This window comes from Podarcis gaigeae (assembly GCF_964106915.1).
Source record: "Podarcis gaigeae genome assembly, chromosome: 9".
NCBI classification, from domain to species: Eukaryota; Metazoa; Chordata; class Lepidosauria; order Squamata; family Lacertidae; genus Podarcis; species Podarcis gaigeae.
Window position 1 is genome coordinate 41,903,057 of NC_139685.1, and position 22,681 is coordinate 41,925,737.

A 22,681-nucleotide genomic window follows, 5' to 3' on the forward strand; every position below is an offset into this window, starting at 1 on the left:
CGCTGAATATGTGGGGTGCTTGGAGGCCAAATGAGTCATAATGTGAAATGGTGAGAATTGCATCAAGGGCTGGGGCAAGAGATTCTAACCCCTGCCTCCCCAAGTCCTCTTCCTTCTATTACTCCATGACTCCATGCCTATGACTCCATGCCTTCTATGGCTCCTTTTTCTTTCCACCCCTCTTTACGTTTATTTTGCCATAGTGGCAGTCTCTATGCCTCCCCTCCTCCCCTCAGCCCCTTACACTGAGAAATGGCAAAGGGAAAGTCCTTTCTCAGGGTGAACCACCGGGAGAGTGCCTGGGAGTTGCTGCTGCTCTAATACCTAGCTATTCTCTTTAAACTGAGGGCTCATCTGCACTACACCTTTAAAGCAGTATCACACCACTTTAAACCATCATGGCTTCCCCCAGAGAATCCTGGGTACTGTAGTTTCTTAGGGGTCCTGAGAGTTGTTGGGAGAAACCTATTCCCCTCAGAATTCCCAGAGTTCCCTGGGAAGAGAAATTGATTGTTAAGCCACTCTGGGCATTGTAGTTCTGTGAGGGGAATAGCAACCTTGATGACTTACAGTTCCCAATTGGGTTTGGGGAGAATAAAGGAAGGAATTTATACAGATGCCTTCTGTTTCCTATGACCAGAAGGCTCCTATAAAGTCAACCTATCCAAAGGGTAAAACCAAATAAAAAATAAATCCAATAAATTCAGGGGAACACTGGGATGGTGTGCAGAACTCCACTCTGGAATGAGTTTATTCTCCCCCTTCCCAATAGTCTGTGAAGGGCATGCATACCATATGGAGAGCATTAGTGGACAAGGACTGGGTTGGATTGGGCTATGCCATTACCTGGCACTAAAACAGAGACAGACATTATCAGTGGTTGGTACTATCCTCTGCTGTGTCATGCCATTAACATTTTGCAAGCTGGTTGTGTTAAAAGAATCGAAATGTCACGTTTTTCACCCAACCTTCTGACACAATGTTTATCAGAAAAGTTGGAACGACCCTTTAATGCTCCTGTTTAGTATTCTTAAATTCAGCTGCCGTTCAGGAACGCATTACAAAATGTAACAAATGAAAACAGAAGAAAGTGCATTTCCCCCTAATGTGCCTAAGCCTATTTTATATCAGTTTGACACACATAAGCTTCAAGCTTTGCATTTTCAATTATATGCCTTCCTTAATTACCGGTAGTCTGTCTTGAAACCCCGTTTACTGAAATATTTATTTGTAGGAAGGACAGGGAACTCTTCCCTCTACAGATGTGGGTGCTCTGTACCTCCCACCATCCCTGACCATGCTGGCTGGGGTTCCTGTGAGTTGAAGGCCAACAAAATGTGGAGGGATACAAGTTTCCCATCCCTGGTTTATATGATCAGATCTATCATTGTGCAACTACAGCATATTGCACCATGGTTTCTGTTTATTTCTTTTGCGGAGGCCGTTAAAACATCTGATCTAATTAAAAAAAAACACTATTTTTTCTGATTATGATGTATATGTGATACATAATTTACATGAGATATAATAATTAGTGACCTAGTTGTCCCACAAGCATGACATAGTAGAAACTGTAATAAGTTAGATTCTTTATTCTGTTAGTGATCTTTTTGTAATGTTATGTGTGTCTGTATTTTTAACCCTTAAAGCTAAGTAATGGAATGTCTATGATAATAAATTCCTCTCCAAAAAGTTCTTAAACTAAGATTAGAAATCTCCAGAGCTTAGTTTTACTCAAGTGTCACAATGACTTAACCTTTGAAAAGAACTGTTAATGTGATCATTCAATCCCATAAGATATGGAGTGTGATATTAATGCATCTTCACAGGGAACTCTGGCTAAACAAAAGCCATCTCTTAGTTCATTCTGTCATTTATCTGTTTGAAGAATTTTTATTCCACTCTTCAGCCAAAAAAACACATGGCACAAGAGGAAAACAGATTGGAAGGGAGAAGGAATAAAGCTAACTCTGGTAATGCTACTCTTGTTGATTATTACTATATTGGAATATACTGTTATTGCACAACGTTCCTCAACATTAATGTGGTAAGGGGGCATTTTGAACTTACCATCTATTGTGGTATAGTTATTGCCCCCCATCAACTTTTTTTGTATGCTTCTCCACACCATCATCATTATTCAAGCACACCAGTACAAGTAGATAAATAAGGTACCACTGTGGTGGGAAGGTAAATGGCATTTCCTTGCACTCTTGTTTCCGTCATGGAGTTCCGTTGCACCAGAAGCGGTTTAGTCATGCTGGCCACATGACCCAGAAAGCTGTCTGTGGACAAATGCCGGCTCCCTTGGCTTGAAAACGCGATGAATGCCACAACCCCATAGTCGCCTTTGACTGGACTTAACCGTCATGGGGCCCTTTACCTTTTACCTTTACTGGAATTATGTAACCCCCTTTTCTATCACAAAATTGCAACTTTTCTGAAAGATGTGGGACTCAGCAGTACAGCTGCAAATAAAACGTTTTAAATGTGTTGTAAAGTGCAATATAAAAATGTGAGACTAGATGGTGACAGTGAGTTATGCCAAATTCGATGTATTTTTCAAAACACTTTTTCAAAAAGCATTTTCACAGTGGTTATTTTTAATATGTGTGTAGATTCCACCCTGGAGTGGATCCTTGATATTTTCATTTGTGTGGCATCATCCTGGTTTCTGTTTGTTTAGCTGGTAGCCCCAAGAGATCTACATACCTTTTGTACTCAGTTCCTTCCCCCAAACCACGTTTGGATTGATTCTTTATTTCAACAGTTGCTTCTTGATGAAATTGTGAAGCTACCATTCAAAGCAGATAAATAAAATAGCCCCACCTTCACAACTGCAGGAAGCAGGAGAGAGTGGGACAAAGGGAGGTAGAAGACATAAGCTTGGGCCCTGTGACAGTCTGGAAAGCCATATCATCCTCTCATAAAAAGACTGGGCTGCCTGGGTCCATCATAAATATATATGGTATAGCTCACGTACATTGTTCATATGTTGGTTTCTGTCTCTTTCAGCTTTAGTGCTCCAAATGTTGCATTCTTGTTCAGCACAAATTGTATGAATTTTTTTGCTACCCTATTGCAGTTTATAAATAAACCATTTATTCTCTGTTCAAGTCCTCCAACAGTTTGCTGCTAATCCTCAGCAGATTAATATGCTTTCAGTGATAATCCTTTCATCTGCTGAAGTTCAAAGATGCTGAATCACTAAAGTTAGTAGGCTGACAGAACTTCCAGTAAAATGGTACCAAGAAAGTGACGATCCTTTGATGGATTTCTTTTAATTTTTAAGGTTAAAATTGTAGGTGGCATAAAAATATCTGGCATTCACAAACCGTCTTTCAGCACCGATAGAACACTTGAAATTTCAGCGCAAAATATTATTTGCCATTTGTCTGCCTCCTCATAGCTTTACATGTGGGCAACCTGCTCTATAAGATCTTACACTAAGAGATGTTGGTGAATAAAGAGCGGGGAATGTATGGATGGTTAATGCTTTGTATAGATTCCAGAAAATTGCACAAGAAGCTCTGAATGCGGATGTGCTCAGTTAGGTTCTGCTGTTGTGTTTCCCACAGGCATCTGGTTGGCTACTGTGAGACAGGATGCTGGACTAGATTGGCTATTGGCTGGATCCAGCCAGCTCTCCTTATGTTCCTATTTGAGATACACTTTCCATGTCATCACAATAAATTGAAATTACTGGTTTACTGTGGATGAACAACATGCTGGCGCATACAATCCATTCACTCACCCCTTTTTCAAAACAATCCAGTTATAGTTAGATTGAGATCTATGTTTGCTACTCTTAAGCAAACCAGGAGTGCAAATCAGGATTTGAAGTTGGCTTATGAATTCTGACTGGCTTGAGAACAACTGGGGCAGGATCCTGGCTTTTCATGCCACAACAAGCTAGCCTCATTTGGGTTTACCTGTGCACATGAAAGGAAGATGCTCATTCACAGTAAGTCCAGGAAAGCCAGGAATCCTGGCTTATTGTGATGTGAAAACATGGCTACTGGACAGCGACAGAAAGAGCTGCAGGCCTTATGATAGGAGAGCTAGGCCTGTACAACCTGCCGGCTCTCCACTGCTGCCTACTTCTCCAGGTCATTGGGCAAGACAACATCACACAAGGGACACTATAACCTTGGGATGAGGCAGGGAAACTGCACAGGTACTCCACACATATTGCAGTGGCACTAACTCATACTTTGAACCTGACTTGTGACACACAGTTGGCACGAAAGGTAGGCCATCAGTGATTTAATACATCCAAATTGTCTTATGTGGCATAAATTCAATCTACCACTTAAATACTTAAGAAAGGTTTTAGAACTATATAATGAATGTGTATGATGTCATACTCTGTTGGCTGGCAGTGTTTTGTATATTCTTGGAGGCCTGCATAACCTCTTTTTCTCCCCTTCATTCTCCTTATCTGTTTAGTCCCACTCCAAAAGAGTGAGTGGGTCGGATGGAAGAGAGAGAATGGTTGCAAAGCAATGCAGATATTGAGAGTGCATGTATCTTTGGGATGGAAAGAAATGTGCGGTGCAATCCTATGCATATATACTCAAAAGTAAATCCCACTGTGTTCTACTGAACAAAGTTATGATGGTTATTGGTTTTATGGTTTTAACATTTATGTTCTGGTATCTTGCATTTGATTGGAATATTTATATACTGCTCTGCAGTCCCTTGGGATAAAAGGGTTTATACATGTAAATGATGATGATAACAACAACAAATCATTTGAGGAAAAGTGATAATTTGTTGTTTTTCCTTTTGAGCTTTCTTACGTTCAGAATATAGGAGGCAATTCTTCCCTTCTATATGATGTTTCTGGTTTAAGCATTTATGTTGTGAACTTCTGCGGGATACCATTTTGAACACGAATAACAGGTTATAAATATTTTAAACAAACCAATCATTTAATGAAAGTAATAAGTGTCTAGTAGTACAAATACACACACACACACTCTCACAATCAATTCTTAGCTAAAAATGAGCATGCCTAAGCCAAATCTGTCTGTGTTTTGTCTAAAAGTAGATGGCAACTTAGTCAGCAGAACATGGTACTCTTAATCTCAAGGTTGTGGGTTCGAGCCACATGTTGGGTGACAGATTCCTGCGTTGTAGGGGGTTAGACTAGATAACCCTTGTGGTCCCTTCCAACTGTAGAGTTCTATGATTCTATGAGCTGTTGCGGGGGGCAGTAGGCCTGTTGCTGGAATTTGTAGGTGGGGAGTGTGCTGTCTTGTTGGCCACTGTGGGAACAGAAAGTTGAACTAGATAAACATCTGGCCTGATGCAGCAGCTGAGCCCTTGCTGTGTTCTTCTCGATAACATCATGTTTTCTCTTCATATCGCTTTTAGGTATGTTCTTTATGCTGTGGTTTGTTTTTAAACCTTGCATTCTTTGTATAACCCCCCAACTGTTCCATTTTAGAAGAAAAGACCACCAAAAGATGAATGCCATCTTCAAAAAAAATGCAATTGTTCCCAGTAGGCCTACAACCCATATGTGACGGAAGGTCCTCACAATTTCAGTGAATGTAGCAGAAGTTCTACTTCAAGGTCACTGTGCAGCAAGTGGAAGCCTCTTGGCTCAGTTTAACAGGACATCAGCCAACTCAAAGCAAATTGCAATTACACTAGAAATTACATTTGGACAAAACAGGAAGGCTGGGCCTGTTAAAGGAGGCAGAATATTTGCTTTGAGAGAATGTGGGTTGGTAGGTGATTGGAGAGGGAGGAGGCAGACATCTGATTTTGAACTTGGCAACCCCTCCAGCTGCTTTAGTCACATATTTTCAGCTCAAAATCCATTTGGCCTTTACAACAGCCAAAATAAATGTCCCTTAATCACTTCCAACCTATTAACAGATGGGTAAACAGCTTTTATAAATGGGGCATACAAAATACTTCACAATCAGCCAAAACTAATTAGTGGCAATAGCTGAACCAAAATGTTTAATTCAAGTAATATATATATATCAATGTAGATGAAAGTACAGTTTATTTTTTTATTTTTTTTTAAAGTCATTTCAAATATTATGCCTTAGAAAAATCACAATGGGCTTCATTTAAACGTGATGAATTTAGAATTCTAATTTGTTTCAGCTTTTCTTCTACATTAAGGCACAATCCAGTGGTGAAGATCTGCCAGCTGAAGGACTACTGTATAGTAAGGGCAAGGGCCACCATTTGAGGGCCACATGCCGATGGTGGGGAGGGCCAGAGGCAATAGTTGGCAAAACAACAAATGTGCATTTGAACAGGAGGCTGGTTTCTGTATTCACCCTTCCCCATCCTCCTTCCAGACATGCAAGAGGCATTATCAGAGTATAAGGACACATTCCAGCCAGCAAGAAACACTTGAGGTTTGAGGCAGGACCAGTCTTTGCATTATGCTTATTAAAACAGCTAATAAAAAGTTACAGATAGGTAGCCGTGTTGGTCTGCCATAGTCAAAACAAAAAAAATTCCTTCCAGTAGCACCTTAAAGACCAACTAAGTTAGTTCTTGGTATGAGCTTTCGTGTGCATGCACACTTCTTCAGATACACAGTGTGTATCTGAAGAAGTGTGCATGCACACGAAAGCTCATACCAAGAACTAACTTAGTTGGTCTTTAAGGTGCTACTGGAAGGAATTTTTTTTGTTTTAGCTAATAAAAAGTTATTAAAAACAACAACAATGACTGAGCACTAACTGAGTTTTACAGAGGCAGTCTGTGGGCTGACATTTCTGATCTCTATAAGTTGCTCTGGGAACCTATTTTGGCTGAAGAGTGGTGTAAAACTGCTTTAGAAAAACTATTACTCTGTTGTTCTCCTGAATTATCAGTCTACTGCTTCCAACACATGTCTGTCTGTCTGTGTATGTATGTATGTATGTATGTATGTCTTTTTATGCAGTCACTAAAAGGGTTTGTGTGAAGAAAGGCATGAAAAATAATATAGATTAAAGGATGACCCATGTATTCAAATTAGTCACATAAATTTGGTGGATGTTGGGGTTGTTTTAGAGTCTCAACTTTAAAAAGATTGATTCAGAGGAAATGGGTATAAATTGCAACTTTGCAATTTATACAGATGGATGCAATTAATACAGATGATTTTCTGTATTTCAGTGGAAATGTGCATTTTGTTAACATTTGCATTCATCCTTGTTTCCATACATGTTAAACTCCCCCCCCTGTTTTTTAACAAAATATTTTGTAGGAGAAGGCGTACGCTCAGTATAGTTCATGAGAAAGTCAAAAGGATTGGGCCACACTTGGATATATTTGAAGCTTTCAAACACCTCCGAAAAAGACAAACCAAGGATAAATATATTTCATCTGCCATTATTATACAGAAAACAATCAGAGGATGGCTTGTTCGTTGCAAAATGCACAGATTGAGGCTGAAGGTATTGTATCAGAAGCTAGGTGACATGCCATGTCTAGGATTGCTATGATTAGGCTTAACTATGAACCCTTTGCATTAGGTAGATCAGCTGACCATGATGCTTTTTATGCATTAATACTATCCGGGGCTGGCACTGCCATGAGACAAGGCAAGGCAGTTGCCTTGGTGCGGGAGTCTCTGGCTCTGTGGACTGTGCCCTGTGCTTCTTGGCTTTCTCTTTCTCCGCTATGCACGTGCTGCCTGTGCCCAAATGCCCACCTCCCAGCAGTGGTGGGTGGCATTGGGCACCTGGGCAGATGTGGTATGGCTGGTACACAGCAGGGGTGGCAGTGGCAGGAGGCAGCATTTTTGTTTTGCCTCTAGGGGCAAAATGTCCTGGACTGGGGCCCTTATATCATTCCAGCAATTTGATAGGCAGGAATCTGATACTGCCTGAAACCACAATTTCAGTTAGATATACTGAAGGCCCACAGGCTGTGCCCTTTATTTAAACATTGGTGCAGGTATATAATGGTTTGCATATAATGATAAGTATGGCTTAGTGTGAATGATCAAGTGTGCAGTTATAGAAAATGAAAATAACATATGCTTCCTTCTTCCCCAGTCCTACTGCTGCCATGCTGTCCAGACGTAAGCAATGGTTTGCGTTAGCATTATGTGTGAACCCAAGGTCATAGTATTTCTCACTCTAAACAAACCATGTGTTCTTGGCTTGTTTGTTTGGGGAAGAGAAGTCACAAACCCTGGTTCGCACATAACCCTAAGCCAAACCATGACTTCTGGGTAGTGTGATGGCAGCAAGGCTGGGGGAGAGGCAAGGCAGATATGATTTTTCAATTTGTGTGTCTCCATTCTTACTTGTTCATGCTTAATTGTAGCTTGGCTTACTATTGCATGAGAAATGCATAGCACCCCATATCTGGTTGTAGTTAACGGTAATTTTTAATCCACCTGCATTGCTTTTGAAGTTTTTTCTAATGTTGCTTTACATTGTCTTGAAGTTTTATGAGAGGGCAGTATATAAATACTTTTATAATTAAATAAAATACATATAATATTTCCTTGTGTTCTCCTGTATCACAGTATCTGCTGTTGCACATTGGTAATATTTCCCCCCACCAACAAAACACTAACACATGTTGCTTCTCATTTTATTTTTTCACTTTTGCTTTGTAGAACTTCTACAATAGTTTGAACATACTTTGATACTTGCCTCATCACATTCATTTATGTGTGTGTATCCTGGTTGTGGTTGTACATACTTGCAGGGGATTTGTCTCTGTTCACCACCTCTAAGAGTTTTTTATTTTACACACTAATAATTTATAATCCTTTCCCTTTGAAATAAATGAAAACAAAATATTTGTGTAATTGTAGGCTAGGAGCCATGGACCAAGTTTACTAGCTGTCGTAAAGGAATATCGCAAAGTGATGTTTCGCATTAAACGCCGATGTGGAATCTTGGATCCAACTACACCCCTAATATTTGATCAACTAGAAGACTATCTTGACCACAAAAGATGTATGTATTGGTTATATTATATTATAATTTCAGAGCAAACCATTATTGAAATTGCAGTACCTCTTGCTTTTTAAAATGCTGTCTATATTACAATATTTCAGAATTCCAGAAAATGCAACCATCTCTTGTGCTTTCCAAACTTACAGTATTGTTTCAAAGACCTTTCCACCATAGATGAAATACAGGCTTATGTATTAACATTATAAGACTCTTATGTGGAGGTACCATAACTCACTGGTATAGAGCACAGATACACTGTCCCAAGTTTCCTGTTAAAAGGATCAGGTAGCAGATGATGGGGAAAACCCAGTCTGAGACCCTGGGAAGCACCTGCTGGCCAGTTTAGACTGGTGTAGTCAACCTGCTGCCCTCCAGACATTGCTGGACTACAACTCCCATAATCCCCAACCACTGGCTATATTGGCTGGGGTTGATGAGAGTCCCAACAACTTCTGGAGGACACCATGTTGGCCACCCCTGATTTAGGCAACACTAGGAGCTTCTAGTTAATTGAGCACTGAGATGCACAACTGTGTGTTGTTTTGTCAGGTTCTATGGTTAGAACTGCATGGGATGGTGGGAGTCCTATATCTTCCAATGCAGTTCACCACCAAACAGTAATAAAGCACAGGGGGCGGGGGTGGATTTAGTGATTTCCATTAGAGGGCAGAAGAGCTTTACTAAAAATGCTGTCCATTGTTTTATTGCCTGCCCTGCCCCCCCAACTCATTTCTCCATATGTTTCTCCCACTCCAGTCTGGTATCCAAAATGGGAAATAAGTCCAGCTGGAGGGAAGTTTTGGGGAAGGGACTCAGGGAGGGGATAGGGAGTGACAGGTAGAGGAAATATTCAGCATCCACTTTGCCCTCAGCTTCTTCATTGGAAATTACTATGCACTGCTGTTTGGTGGCATTCCTAGGTTCACCACAGTCTTCTGTAGTCCTGTGCTACCTCAGCTCCAATCTGAATGTTATATCTCCCCTATGGAAGCTGCCTGTAAAGTCTTTCCACATGAAAGGTGATGGTCACAGCATGCAAAGGCAACTTACTGAGTGCCAAGGGATGCCACGTTTGCATATCAGTGTGGCATGTCCTTGGCAGGAATGGCACTGGCACACAGGAACTACATGTGACTCAGTCCTGACACATGCATTAGCAAATGCTGAAACATGATGTGTACTGTGTGGAGTGCTGCCAAGGTCTTCTTGGCAGTCTCCACGAGGAGGCTGTAATGTTTACATTGACCCTGAGATAGGAAATGATGGAGCAAACTGGCAAGCGATAGGAAGCGATGGAGCAAATTGGCAAGTCACTCAATCTGAGTATTCGCAGTGAGATAGCTTGAGAAACAGGCAGGTCCATCTACAGAGGAAAACGAGGCGCTTGGCAGGCATTTTCCAACACAGAATATGGAGTGAACATATGGCCAATGTGGCAAAGCAACAGTCTATGCTTGATATAGCAGCATCTATCACACTAGCGATGCTAAATGTTGAAAAGGGGGTAATAGATAAATATAAAGTATTACTTTGAAGTTAAGCAGTGGAACTAGTAAAGTAGCTGAAGTAGCAGTGATCATACCATTCTATGTTGACAGTGAATATATCTAGTGACAGCGAGGAGATCTAGTGCTGGGCTGAAATCTGTACCCCAGCAATTTTCATACAATTTTCTGAATTGTATGTATGTGTATGTTTTCCAATGATTGGGTTAGTCCTTGATGTGGGTGGGTGTAGGCAAATTCTATTTGGTGTTGGTGTTACCTTTAATATGAGTTGGCTGCTGATGAATTAAAGAGCAGGTTGGCTACCCTCAGCATCCTGGTAGAAAGCTTGTCCTGTAAAATGAAATGAAAATAATAATAATAATAAAACCCAGCGACTACTTCTTATTTAATGATATGATTACCAAGCCTCCCTGCCCCCCAGCCCAATTCTTAGAATTTGCCTACATCTTCAAAATATTAATGGGTACAGTTACACATAAAAAGGATGAAGTTAACCATTGAATATCTTATATCAGTACATGCATATCCAAGGGGGTGTGTGTGTGTGAGAGAGAGAGAGAGAGAGAGAGAGAGACAGACAGACAGACAGACAGACAGAACTGGAGCGGCACTCTCTGAATGCAGACTGCAATAGTGGAGGAATCAACATAGTGAAAATGGAAATATTATTACTATTAATAATAATAATAATAATAATAATAATAATAATAATAATAATAATAATAGAATATTTATACCTTGTCCATCTGGCTGGGTTACCCCAGCCACTCTGGGTGGCCCCAACAAGAATATTAAACAGAATAAAACTTCAAACATTAAAAACTTCCCTAAACATGGCTGCCTTCAGATGTCTTCTAAAAGTCAGATAGTTTGTTTTCTTGACATCTGGTGGGAGGGCATTCCACAGGGTGGGCGCCACCACTGAGAAGGCCCTCTGTCTTATATAGAAACAGTAGCAAGAAATATATAGTTTGACAAGGCATGAAATATTACTTGTCAGGGATTGGATGAATACTGAGGGGTGGGGTTGGAGACTGACTTGGAAGAAGGGATCAGTGAATAAGGGGAACCTGTAACAGCCAGAAGACAAGAGGCAGAGGCAGGAGAACATGCAGGATTGGAGAGTGAAGGAAGCAAAGATAAGTCAGGCTGGTGGAGAGTCAAGGGCTTCTGCACCCCTCCTCCTTCCCCCTCGTCTCCTGCCCCACTGTCTCCCTGGACCATAAGAGGATTAAAGCGGGAGGAGCAGAAGGTTACACAGAGGCAGAGTCTTCACCTGCTTTTGTGCAGCCCAAATAGGGAGGATACACAAGCCAAGTTTGGGGGCAGGGCCTCTTTGTTGCGGCAACTGCCTCATCAGGTGCACACCTAGGACTATCTGAGAGAAGTAGGATTGATGGACATATCTCCCCCTGACTTGTAAGTGTACTTTTGACAATGACAAGTTGATTTCTCACTCTGGACATTCCATGCCTGACAGCACTGTGACATTATTGGGAGCAGGTGGACTGGCACTCTACCTGGGCAGAGAGTTGTAGTCTGTAACACAGTTTACCCAAAATGTTCCCATCCTCACTATTAGAAATTGGGTTAGACGGAGCAAATTTAGCTGCCTCAGGTATGGATATATGACAACATTATCCAAGTCAGGTGTAGGAGCAGCTTTAAATGCCTCAGGTGAAAGTGTGGCAGCTTGGTCGGAAGCCACTGCCAACCCTGTAGCACCTGAATCAAATACTGCAAAAGGATTACTAACAGGAATGTTAAAACTCAAAGGGGATTGTTGGAGAAACGGGGGGCCAGACTCAATTCTGCTCTCTTTAGATTTAGACACAGAGAGATAAGTCCGGGACTACCCGAGTGTTTGGTATTACCCATTATAAAACACAAATAGTTTAAAAGTATTGCACCCCTCACTTTTTAAAGCAATATCACAAATCCACTGTTAAAACTTACATAAAACAAGCACACTGTTGATAAAAAAATGTAAAATATTATATCCAGAAAGACTGTTCTTTTAACAAGGCACCCACTTTTATACCCTTCAGCTTGTTCTTCTATTACTTGATGGCCAGAAGAAATGCACAGCCTTCAGAAACAGACCTTGGTGACTCAATTCACTTCCACCTAGTAGTCATATCATTCCTCTGCAACGCTTTCATGCATGGTGTCCAAAATGTTTTCAAAAGTCCTGAAAGCTCTGAAACTCCACAAGGGTGTCTACCAGGCACCAGAGTTTGGAGATGAGATGAAAGAAGAATTTTATACATTCAGTTTTGATGAGCTAACAGCCTTGTTGGCCTAAGTGTAAACAGAGTTTGATTTCACCTATGGAGATGGCGTCAGACCTAAGTTTCCAGCGTCTTCTCATAAACACTATAATTGAACCTATATCTCATCTGGAGATAATTCTGTATAACAACAGAATGCATTTATTTTATTTTGCTCTGAGCACTTATGGCTGTTGAATAAAAACCACTCAGCTTTAGCTTTAGAAAAATCTTTTTGAGTAGCTAAAGCTGATCCATAAAATAAAATAAAAAATGCATCCTGTTCTTGAATTTGTGTTCACACTGACAAACACATGGAGTGCTCTGAAGAAGCAGGCTTTCCTATTCCTTTTAATTAGGGATATTGTGGGAGTTCACCTGAGCCTGACTTGGATATGACATTTCAGGGTTCAAAAACCCCACCTCAAATTTCCCTGCTCCAGTTAGATTAAAAAAAAAACACCTGAGAAAAAAACACCTCTAAACAAAAGAGAGGAACTCCTATACTCTCCTTCTTGCTTCTTCTACTTCCTTGGCCCCCCCAAAGCCACCACCTACCCCCGGCCCTCCAAAGCACTTCCCTGTTCCTTCTCTTGTCCATTGGTAGGGAATAGGAGCAGCAGTGGAATCAATGAAAGATGAGAAAGGAGAATTGTCTCTCTCTCCAGTTTTCTCTCCCTCCACTCTCCCATTTATGCAATGAGTTATAGTCTATGGGAGGGTTAAGACCTGCAATTGCAAGAGCTCCTGAAAGACCACCGTATAAAGGAAAAGGTAAAGGGACCCCTGACCATTAGGTCCAGTCGTGACCGACTCTGGGGTTGCGGCGCTCATCTCGCTTTATTGGCCAGGGGAGCCGGCATGCAGCTTCCGGGTCATGTGGCCAGCACAGCCAAGCCGCTTCTGGTGAACCAGAGCAGCGCACGGAAACACCATTTACCTTCCTGCCGGAGTGGTATCTATTTACCTACTTGCACTTTGATGTGCTTTCGAACTGCTAGGTTGGCAGGAGCAGGGACCGAGCAACGGGAGCTCACCCCGTCACAGGGAGACCACCGTATACTCCACCCCTATACCATGCTATGTGTGGATGACTCCTTCTCTCACTCATTCTTTGCTTTGTATAATTTGTTTTGCATTCTAGTTTACGAAACAATGTTTACCAAGAGAGACTTCTTGAAAGAGATGGATAGAAATGAGCTACCTAAATTCTTCAGAGATTGTGGCCTTTTCCCAACCCTGGCTGAAATAAACAATACAGTGAAATTGGTATTAGAAGGTAAGAGATTTTCTGGATGTTTTTGTTCAGAGGCAGTAGAGAATGCTATTCTTAGGCAAAGGGGGGTTTAAATTGTTGAAGGAATGTGCACTTCGTTTATTTAAGTAATCTGTAGAAGCTACATTATGCTGCTGAGTAATTCAAATGAGCCAGTGGTTGTTAGAGCTGTATAAAAAACAAAAATGGGCTTGGAACCTGACTCACTTGGACAGCCGGGTCACCTTGCCCTCAGAGGCTTGGACAGACATTGTGCTTCATCTTGGAGCTGAGGGCACCTCATTTTCTGAAGACTTGGATGGCTTCTTTATTGACTAGAATGAGAACATCAATAAATGCCTTCCCCACCATTTGAAGGAAACTGCAGGCAATGTACGCTCTTCTCAGGGGATGAAGCCTGCTATATTTCAGAGAGATAAGTGTAGATGTTTCTGACCAAAGAGAGCATTGATTTATTTATTTATCATTCTCTCCCCCCCCCCATAGTTTTGTGGGCAATTTGTTGTGTTCTATGTCGTGAGTGTTGTGTGGCTGTGCAACATTTTCACATGCATTGTTAAGTGCAGTGCTTTCTGCGCTCTATAAAACCATATGTGTTAGTAAAAACCCTCAGAGGACAAGCCACCTTAATCTTCCAGGCATTCTAGGTTTTTTGTATCTTATTGTTGTGGCTTTACCTTAAGAGTAGTGGATAAGAGCTATGATGCCAAGACTAGTCAGAAGTGCAAGATGGTGAGGCCCAAGGCTAAACCAGTTGCAGGTAGTTCTAAGGGTGGAACGGGTGCTACAGGGGTATACTGTGTGTATGACATCTGTATGAAAAAAATTCCTTCCAGTAGCACCTTAAAGACCAACTAAGTCAGTTCTTGGTATGAGCTTTCGTGTGCATGCACACTTCTTCAGATACCAGAAGTGTGCATGCACACGAAAGCTCATACCAAGAACTGACTTAGTTGGTCTTTAAGGTGCTACTGGAAGGATTTTTTTTTGTTTTGACTATGGCAGACCAACACGGCTACCTATCTGTAACTGGACATCTGTATGGTTGTTGCAGTTACACAGATGACTGCAGCACAGATCATGAATTGGGGGAGGATGTTAGAATTCCTGCTCCATGATTGCAGTCATGGGATTGTTGTCTATCACATGACGGTATATGTTTTGACTCCACAGAGTGGGAAGTGACGGAGACAGGATGTTTGTGTTACTGTGTTCCATGAAGTGGGACTATTGTCCTTTATTCCTTTTCTCTTTGTCGTCTGATGCTAGAGAGAAGGAAGGAGCCATGCTGCAGTGCTCCGTGTGTGTTTATATGTAATTAAATTAAAAGATTAGCCAAAATGCTGAGTTGCTGAGGTCTGTCACACAAGTTGTGAAGACTCTGCAGATCCCTAAGTGTGCCAGTGTCTGTTGACATTGGTTGCTGTGATGTTCGGGCAGAAGAAAGCTTTTGAAGCTCCTCAACCAGGAGGGAGATAACATGCCAGTCAGGCATGTGTCTCTGCCAGGCTCCTACTCAAGTGTAGGCTGAACTCCTAACAGGATGAAGATAGATGAAGTGGAAATACCATATTCTGTTCCCCACCTCAAATAATGCTGCCTGGTTGATGGAGCTCATGGTTTGCTATAAGCTGCCTGAACACACCATCTTGAGTCTAGAGTGTGATTGGTGCTGAGAAACTCTTAGGTGGGCAGTTTTGTGTGGCAAAAGGTGGCCTATTATATATCCTGGTCCCAAATCCTATAGGTCTTTAAACATCATAACCAATAGATTGAATTGTGTTTTGAAACAAACAAGCTACCTATTCAGCCAGTTGTTTTTCATGTGTCCCTTCTGAGCCCGTAAATGTGTAAATAAGCAAATATTCACAAAAGACAGTAAGACAGTAAGACAAAAGACAGCATTGGAAAAAGTAACTCAGGAAGAGTAACTTGAAGAAGATTCACAGTAACCCCCTTCACACACAAAGCCATGTGAAAATTGCTCTCCCATTGCAATCATGAATGATATGCCTTGCAGCTTTCAAGGGAAGGGGGCTGTATACCAACAGACAGGAAAATCCACAAACTTCTTGACAAGGTCTGATCAAGGAAAAAGGTGTGACAGGCTTCTTCTGTTTGTATTCTGTATTGCTGGTCAGTTGACTGTAATAACTATCTGACCGGGGCAGAGAGGACATGCAAGACCCTTTAGGAATGCATCCAAAATACTCCTCATCCCAATTTCTCCCCAAATTTTTGGAATTTTGATTTGTGAATATGTTCCAACTGCGTGTGTGTTTTTTCAATTCCTTGACCATGTAATCTGTCCTGATAATGTGTTAAAGGGTGGGATATAAATATCAAAACATTTTTCAAAGTTTTCTTTTTTTAAAAAAAACCTTTAAATATTCATCACCATTTGCTGTCTTGAAAAAGCTTCTGCTGAAAAGGGCATGGAGGGATAATAGCTACTGAGGCTGTGCAAAAGCTTTAGACAAGGCACAAATTTAAGGTAAATAGTACTGCTTCACCGGGCCACATTGAAAGTAATATTCATAGTGATTCACAATATAGACTCCCCCACCTCCCAAAGTTTTGGAAGTGCCTTGGAGCTCTGAAAGTGTGTTTTTGTTTTTTTACTTTTTCAGGCCAGCACCTCCAAGCTCTCCATAAATTAAAAACAAACAAACAAAAAAAACCCCATCAGAGTGGGGGAGGCAGAGAAAATGGTGTATTTCTGTGACTGGTTATTGTAGGTTCCGGAGCTCTCTGTTTACTTCTGATCATAGTGGTTTGGGGCATGAGACAGGCCCTTTTCGGTGGTGGCACTTAGGCTATGCAACTGTCTCTCCTTAGAATTCCAAATGGCCCCCAAATGACAAGCATTTTAAATGTTCCTTGGAAACAATTTTGATTTGTCAGGTTTATAAATCAGGATGTTTCGTTTGTTTGTTCCCCTGGTTTTCCGCTCAAATTTTTGTTGCTGTGTTTCCTTTTTTTCTGGTTGGTCTTGTTTACTCTTTATATGAATATTGTTTTTAAGTTGGATTTCTGATCTTCATCTTTTGATGGGCAAGTGGCTTAAAATATTAATATAAAAATGCATGGTTCCAACAAAAATAATGTTACTTTAGCCACATGCACTTAAGTCTTTGGATGAAATTCATGAGCCATGCAGCCCAATCCTGTTCATGTTTATTTACAGATAAGTTACCCAAGTGTTCATAGGACTACAGTCCTCAAAGTATAAAATTTTACCTGTACAGTTGATATCCAATGATACCAGCACAAAACCATTCTTGTTTTCTTTTTAAAAAAAGGTTGGGTAAATTATTATTTGGACAAAGGGAACTCAAATCAAGTGTTCTTCTGCTCTTTTGGGAATGTTTTAACACATGCTTTATTGTTTCCAGCCATAGCTTCAAAGGCCATAGATGAGCTTTAACTTGAATTTCTAGCAGCCTTGGTTGGTTTATATCACAATTTCTGTGTAGTTAAAATGTTTTTTTAATGCCAGGCAAATCTCTGGGGGGGCCTCTTTAAAAGAGCTAATGTTCCCTTTGGCACTGAAATCCACTTACCTTAACTGACTTCAGTTATATTTCAACCTGATTCCTGGTGTCACAACGGTAATGTTAATTGTAGCATCCCAAAGGCTCTTAGTATTCATCAAATATTTGATTTACATTTTCTAATAAGGCTTTTGGAATGCATGAACAGGAAACCTGTCCTCTACCATGATTCCTACTACTGTCTCCTTCATTAACATTGCGAGTTGTTTTTTCTAAAGTAATTAAAATATGTAATTGAATACACTAGAATAATTTTGGAAAATTAGTTTAATTATTCCACAGGTTCTACTGGGAAACATTGCATCTTTTATTATAACTGAATGGGTAAATGTGGCTTTTTAAAATCCCACTTGTATTTCACTAGATTATTATTTTTAATCATTTAAGCAAATCCTGTGGATAGGCAGGATTGTCTCATGGTTGTCCATAAAAGTACAAAAGTGCTGTTGGATAACTTTCCATCTATACCTAAAACCAATAGCCACCCAAATTATTCACTCACTCCTGCCCTTGACACAACGCTCGTAAGGTAAGTCTAGGACTGATTTCAGCATTGTATATTAGAGAACGTGACTATGTACTTTTTCTGAGGTAATGGCAGTGAGTCTTTCATTTTCAACTGAAGCTACAGCAACTTAATTCTTAAAAACAAAACAAATGCCTCATCCTTCTAAGGAGACCTGTGTGCTTAATCAAGCATCTATGTCATGGGTAGGCAAATTAAGGCCCAGGGGCTGGATCCGGCCCGCGGACAGTCCGGGAATCAGCGTGTTTTTACATGAGTAGAATGTGTCCTTTTATTTAAAATGCACCTCTGGGTTATTTGTGGGGCATAGGAATTCATTCATTCCCCCCCAAAAAACAATATAGTCTGGCCCCCACAAGGACCCCCCACAAGGTCTTAGGGACAGTGGACTGGCCCCCTGCTGAAAAAGTTTGCTGACCCCTGATCTATGTGCAACAAGCATCCAAGTATCACCAGCATAAATTATATAAATATCAAAATATGCATCCAATGTACATCTGAGTGTGGATGATACCTATTTGCATTGCATTGCTTTCTTTGAAATGTTAGTTTGAATGTGGATCCCTATGCACACAGATGCTTATACATTCAAATGTGTGATTCTCATGCACACAGAGGGCTGTATGTGTGGAAGCATGTTTATTCTCTCTTTTCTTGCAAGGGGATAATTATGCAGCTTGGACCTCTCTACAGAGTTTGTATTATAGTCTACAAAGTGGAATATGTATTATACTTATGGTGGAGAGGGCATGCTTGAAGCTCCTTGGGGAAAATAATTAAACAGCCAGATAAACATTCTCTTACTTTATCTTTCCAAGAGACAAGCCAAAATGTAGATCTTCATAACTACTATATAGAACTTTGTACTCAAAATTCTTTCTAAGTGAATGGCTCCCTTAAGCAAACTATATTAGGGAGGTAATTTATGTGAGAAAAATGGATGCCAGCTCCTCTTGCTGGGCAACAGCCACAGCTTGAGTCATCTTCCTCTTTTGGCACAACTCCTATACCTTTCACAGTTGTCTGACCTGTAGAAATTTAGCGGGTGAAACTTTTGAAGGCTTGGAGCTAGACTGATGAGGAAATTTCTCTATATGCCAAACTGCTATTAAGGGCACTGCGCTGGAGCACTGTCAAAAGAAAAAAGTTAGCAACCCTATCCATAGCCTTTTGAATTATAACATGTTTTGTCACAGTCTTGAGTTATCAACAGTGGTGCTGAGAAACCTAATGGAAAAAGCATAACATTAAAGGCTGTAGCCCAATTCCAGTCCTTGTCTCATGTAACATCCCCCTCCCCCAGCAAGTTGCTTTGGGAGGGCAATGGGGCAGGATTTACCATTAAGCAAAATAAGCTCGTGTTTAGGCAAACCCTCCAAGTGTCCCTATTTTCCAGGGACATCCCTGATTTAGAGAAGCCATCACAGTTTCTGATTTGATCCTGGAGTGTCCCACTTTTCCTTAGAATGTTCCTATTTTCATTGGAGAAATGTTTGAGGGTATGGAGTTATCCAACCCCCGAGCTGCCTGAAGGCAATCCTGTATAGGGAAGGTTTTTTATGTTTTTACATATGTTGTTTTTTTAAATTAATATTTATTAAAAATTTTGTTTAGACAATAAAAGACTTACATAGTAACATTGTATTTTCTGTTATCCACATTTCATTCTCATCTTTGGACTTCCTCACATCTCTTGTTCCTGCCTTCTAAACTCATATATTTGCTAGCAAATTGCTAACTTGTTTCAATTCATATAGTGTAGTTTTCCAGTATTGAATCTCAAATTTTAGAATTTAACTCACTTTTTTAAAACTTTAATTTTAACATACTATTTATCCAAAATTTATCTTTTCTTTCAATTACTTATAGATTTCTTTTCATTATAACTAATTTGTTGGAGCCATCTTATTACCGATCTTACATCTTTCTTAACATTCATACAATTTACAATATTTTTCTAGATAGTCCTTAAATTTCTTCCAGTCCTCCTCCACCAGTTCTTCTCCCAGGTCTCGGATTCTGCCAGTCATCTCCGCCAGTTCCATATAGTCCATCAGTTGCATCTGCCATTCTTCCAGTGTGGGCAAATCTTGAGTTTTCCAGCATTTAGCGATGAGTATCCTTGCTGCTGTTGTAGCATACATAAAAAAAGTTCGATCCTTCTTTTGCACACTCTGGCCGACAATGCCTAAAAGAAAGGCCTCTGGTTTCTTAGGGAAGGTATACTTAACTACCTTTTCCAGCTCATTATATATCATTTCCCAGAAAGCCTTCACTCTAGGACAAGTCCACCAGAGGTGAAAGAATGTTCCTTCAGCTTCTTTACACTTCCAACATTTATTATCAGACAAATCTTTGCAAGCTTGACTGGAGTCATGTACCACCTGTATATCATTTTCATAATGTTTTCTTTCAAGGCATTACATGCCGTAAATCTCAGACCTGTGGTCCATAACTTTTCCCAGTCAGCAAACATAATGTTGTACCCTATGTCCTGTGCCCATTTTATCATAGCTGATTTGACCGTTTCATCCTGTGTGTTCCATTTTAGCAGCAAGTTATACATTCTTGAAAGTATCTTAGAGCTGGGTTCTAACAATTCTGTTTCTAACTTCGATTTTTCCACCTGGAATCCTAACTTTTTATCTGACTTAAAAGCTTCTTTGATCTGAGCATAATGTAACCAATCTCGCACTTTCCCCTTTAGTTTCTCCAAACTCTGCAACCTCCAGTTGTCTCCATCTTTTTCTATTATTTCCCAATATTTCGGCCATTTGGCCTCCATATTGAGTCTTTTCGGGGCCTTAGCTTCCATTGGTGATAACCACCTTGGGGTCTTATTTTCCAGTAATTCTTTATATTTTGTCCAGACATTGAACACTGCTTTTCTGACAACATGGTTCTTGAAAGCCTTATGTATTTTGACCTTGTCATACCACAGATATGCATGCCATCCAAAAGCATTGTTAAATCCTTCCAAATCTAAAACATCAGTGTTTTCAAGAAGCAGCCAATCTTTCAACCAGCAGAAAGCTGCTGATTCATAATACAACTTTAAGTCTGGCAGGGCGAAGCCCCCTCTTTCTTTAGCATCAGTTAATATCTTAAACTTAATTCTGGGATTTTTGCCCTGCCAGACAAATTTAGAGATATCTCTCTGCCACCTCCCAAAACACTCCATTTTATCCACAATCTGCAAAGTTTGAAACAAAAACAGCATTTTTGGCAATACATTCATCTTAATAGCAGCAATACGTCCTGACAAGGAGAGTTTCAGTCTTGACCAAACTTCTAGATCCCTTTTAATTTCAGACCAACATTTTTCATAGTTATCTTTAAATAAATTCATGTTCTTCGCTGTTATGTTTACCCCTAGGTATTTTACTTTTTTAACCACATTTAATTCTGTCTCTTTCTGAAACCTTTCTGATTCTAAAGAGGTCAATTTTTTTTCCAAAACCTTGGTTTTTTGCTTATTAAGTTTAAATCCCGCCACCCGACCAAACTCATAAATCAGTTGCAATACCCTTTTGGTACTAGGCTCTGGCTCCTGTAAAGTCAATACTAGGTCATCTGCAAATGCTTTGAGTTTATACTGTTTGGCTCCGACCTGAATACCTTCCACCAACCGGTCTCCTCTGATCATATTTAAAAGCACTTCCAGGACCGATATAAATAACAGGGTGGAAATAGGACATCCTTGTCGTGTTCCTTTTTCAATTTTAAACTCTTCCGTCACCACATTGTTCACTATCAGTTTTGCCTTTTGCTCCGAATAAATTGCCTCTATCCCATTCTCAAACCCCCGCCCCACTCCCATTCCTTCCAAGTTTTTCTTCATAAACTTCCAAGAAATATTGTCAAAGGCCTTCTCCGCATCTATAAATATCAGGACTGCTTTTGTATTGATATTTGTTTGCAAGAGTTCCAAAATATCAATAATGTTCCTTGTATTAGCAAACAAATGTCTACCTGGGAGAAAGCCTGCTTGGTCCTTATGAATCACTTCATTTAACACTTTTTTAAGTCTACTTGCTAAAATGTCTGCAAATATTTTATAATCCACATTCAGGAGGGAGATGGGGCGGTAGTTCTTAAGTTGTGTCTTTTCAGCTTCTAATTTGGGTATCAATGTGATGAAAGCCTCTTTCCATGACTCCAGTGCCTTCTTCCCTTCCATGATTTCATTGCAAACCTCCATTAATGGATGTATCAAATAGTCTTTCAATGTCTTATAATATTTGGAGGTGAGTCCGTCTGGCCCTGGAGATTTGCCTAGTTGCATGTTCTGAATGGCTTCTTCCATCTCTTGTTGTGTTATTTTATAGTTCAGAATTGTTCTATTTCGCAGAGACAACCTTGGTAAACCATTCTTCTTTAAAAATTGTTCTATCTCCAAATCGTTTTGCGGCCCTTGTGTAGTCTGCCTTCTTTTGTTACGTTTTGGCTGTGCGATTTGTCCATGTTGGTTGATACCACCCCGTTCATATCTCCCATCATAATGATGTTATCATAGTTCAGATAGTCCAGCATTATCTCATGCAGCTTCTTATAAAATTCTGATTTCCCCTCATTTGGTGCATTATGTTTTTACATATGTTGGAAGCT

At 40.3% G+C, this 22,681-nt stretch overlaps 1 protein-coding gene across 4 annotated transcripts in view; it reads left to right on the forward strand.

Annotated features, from left to right (window-relative positions):
* Positions 1–22,681, forward strand: part of IQCM (IQ motif containing M) — a 91,163-nt gene that overhangs the window by 26,718 nt on the left and 41,764 nt on the right. For all 4 annotated transcript variants that reach the window (XM_083755821.1, XM_083755823.1, XM_083755824.1 and 1 more), the window contains exons 8-10: positions 7,229–7,418; positions 8,795–8,939; positions 13,862–13,996. In XM_083755821.1, coding sequence (XP_083611947.1) covers positions 7,229–7,418; positions 8,795–8,939; positions 13,862–13,996 — 470 coding nt within the window. The remainder of the gene's footprint in view (positions 1–7,228; positions 7,419–8,794; positions 8,940–13,861; positions 13,997–22,681) is intronic.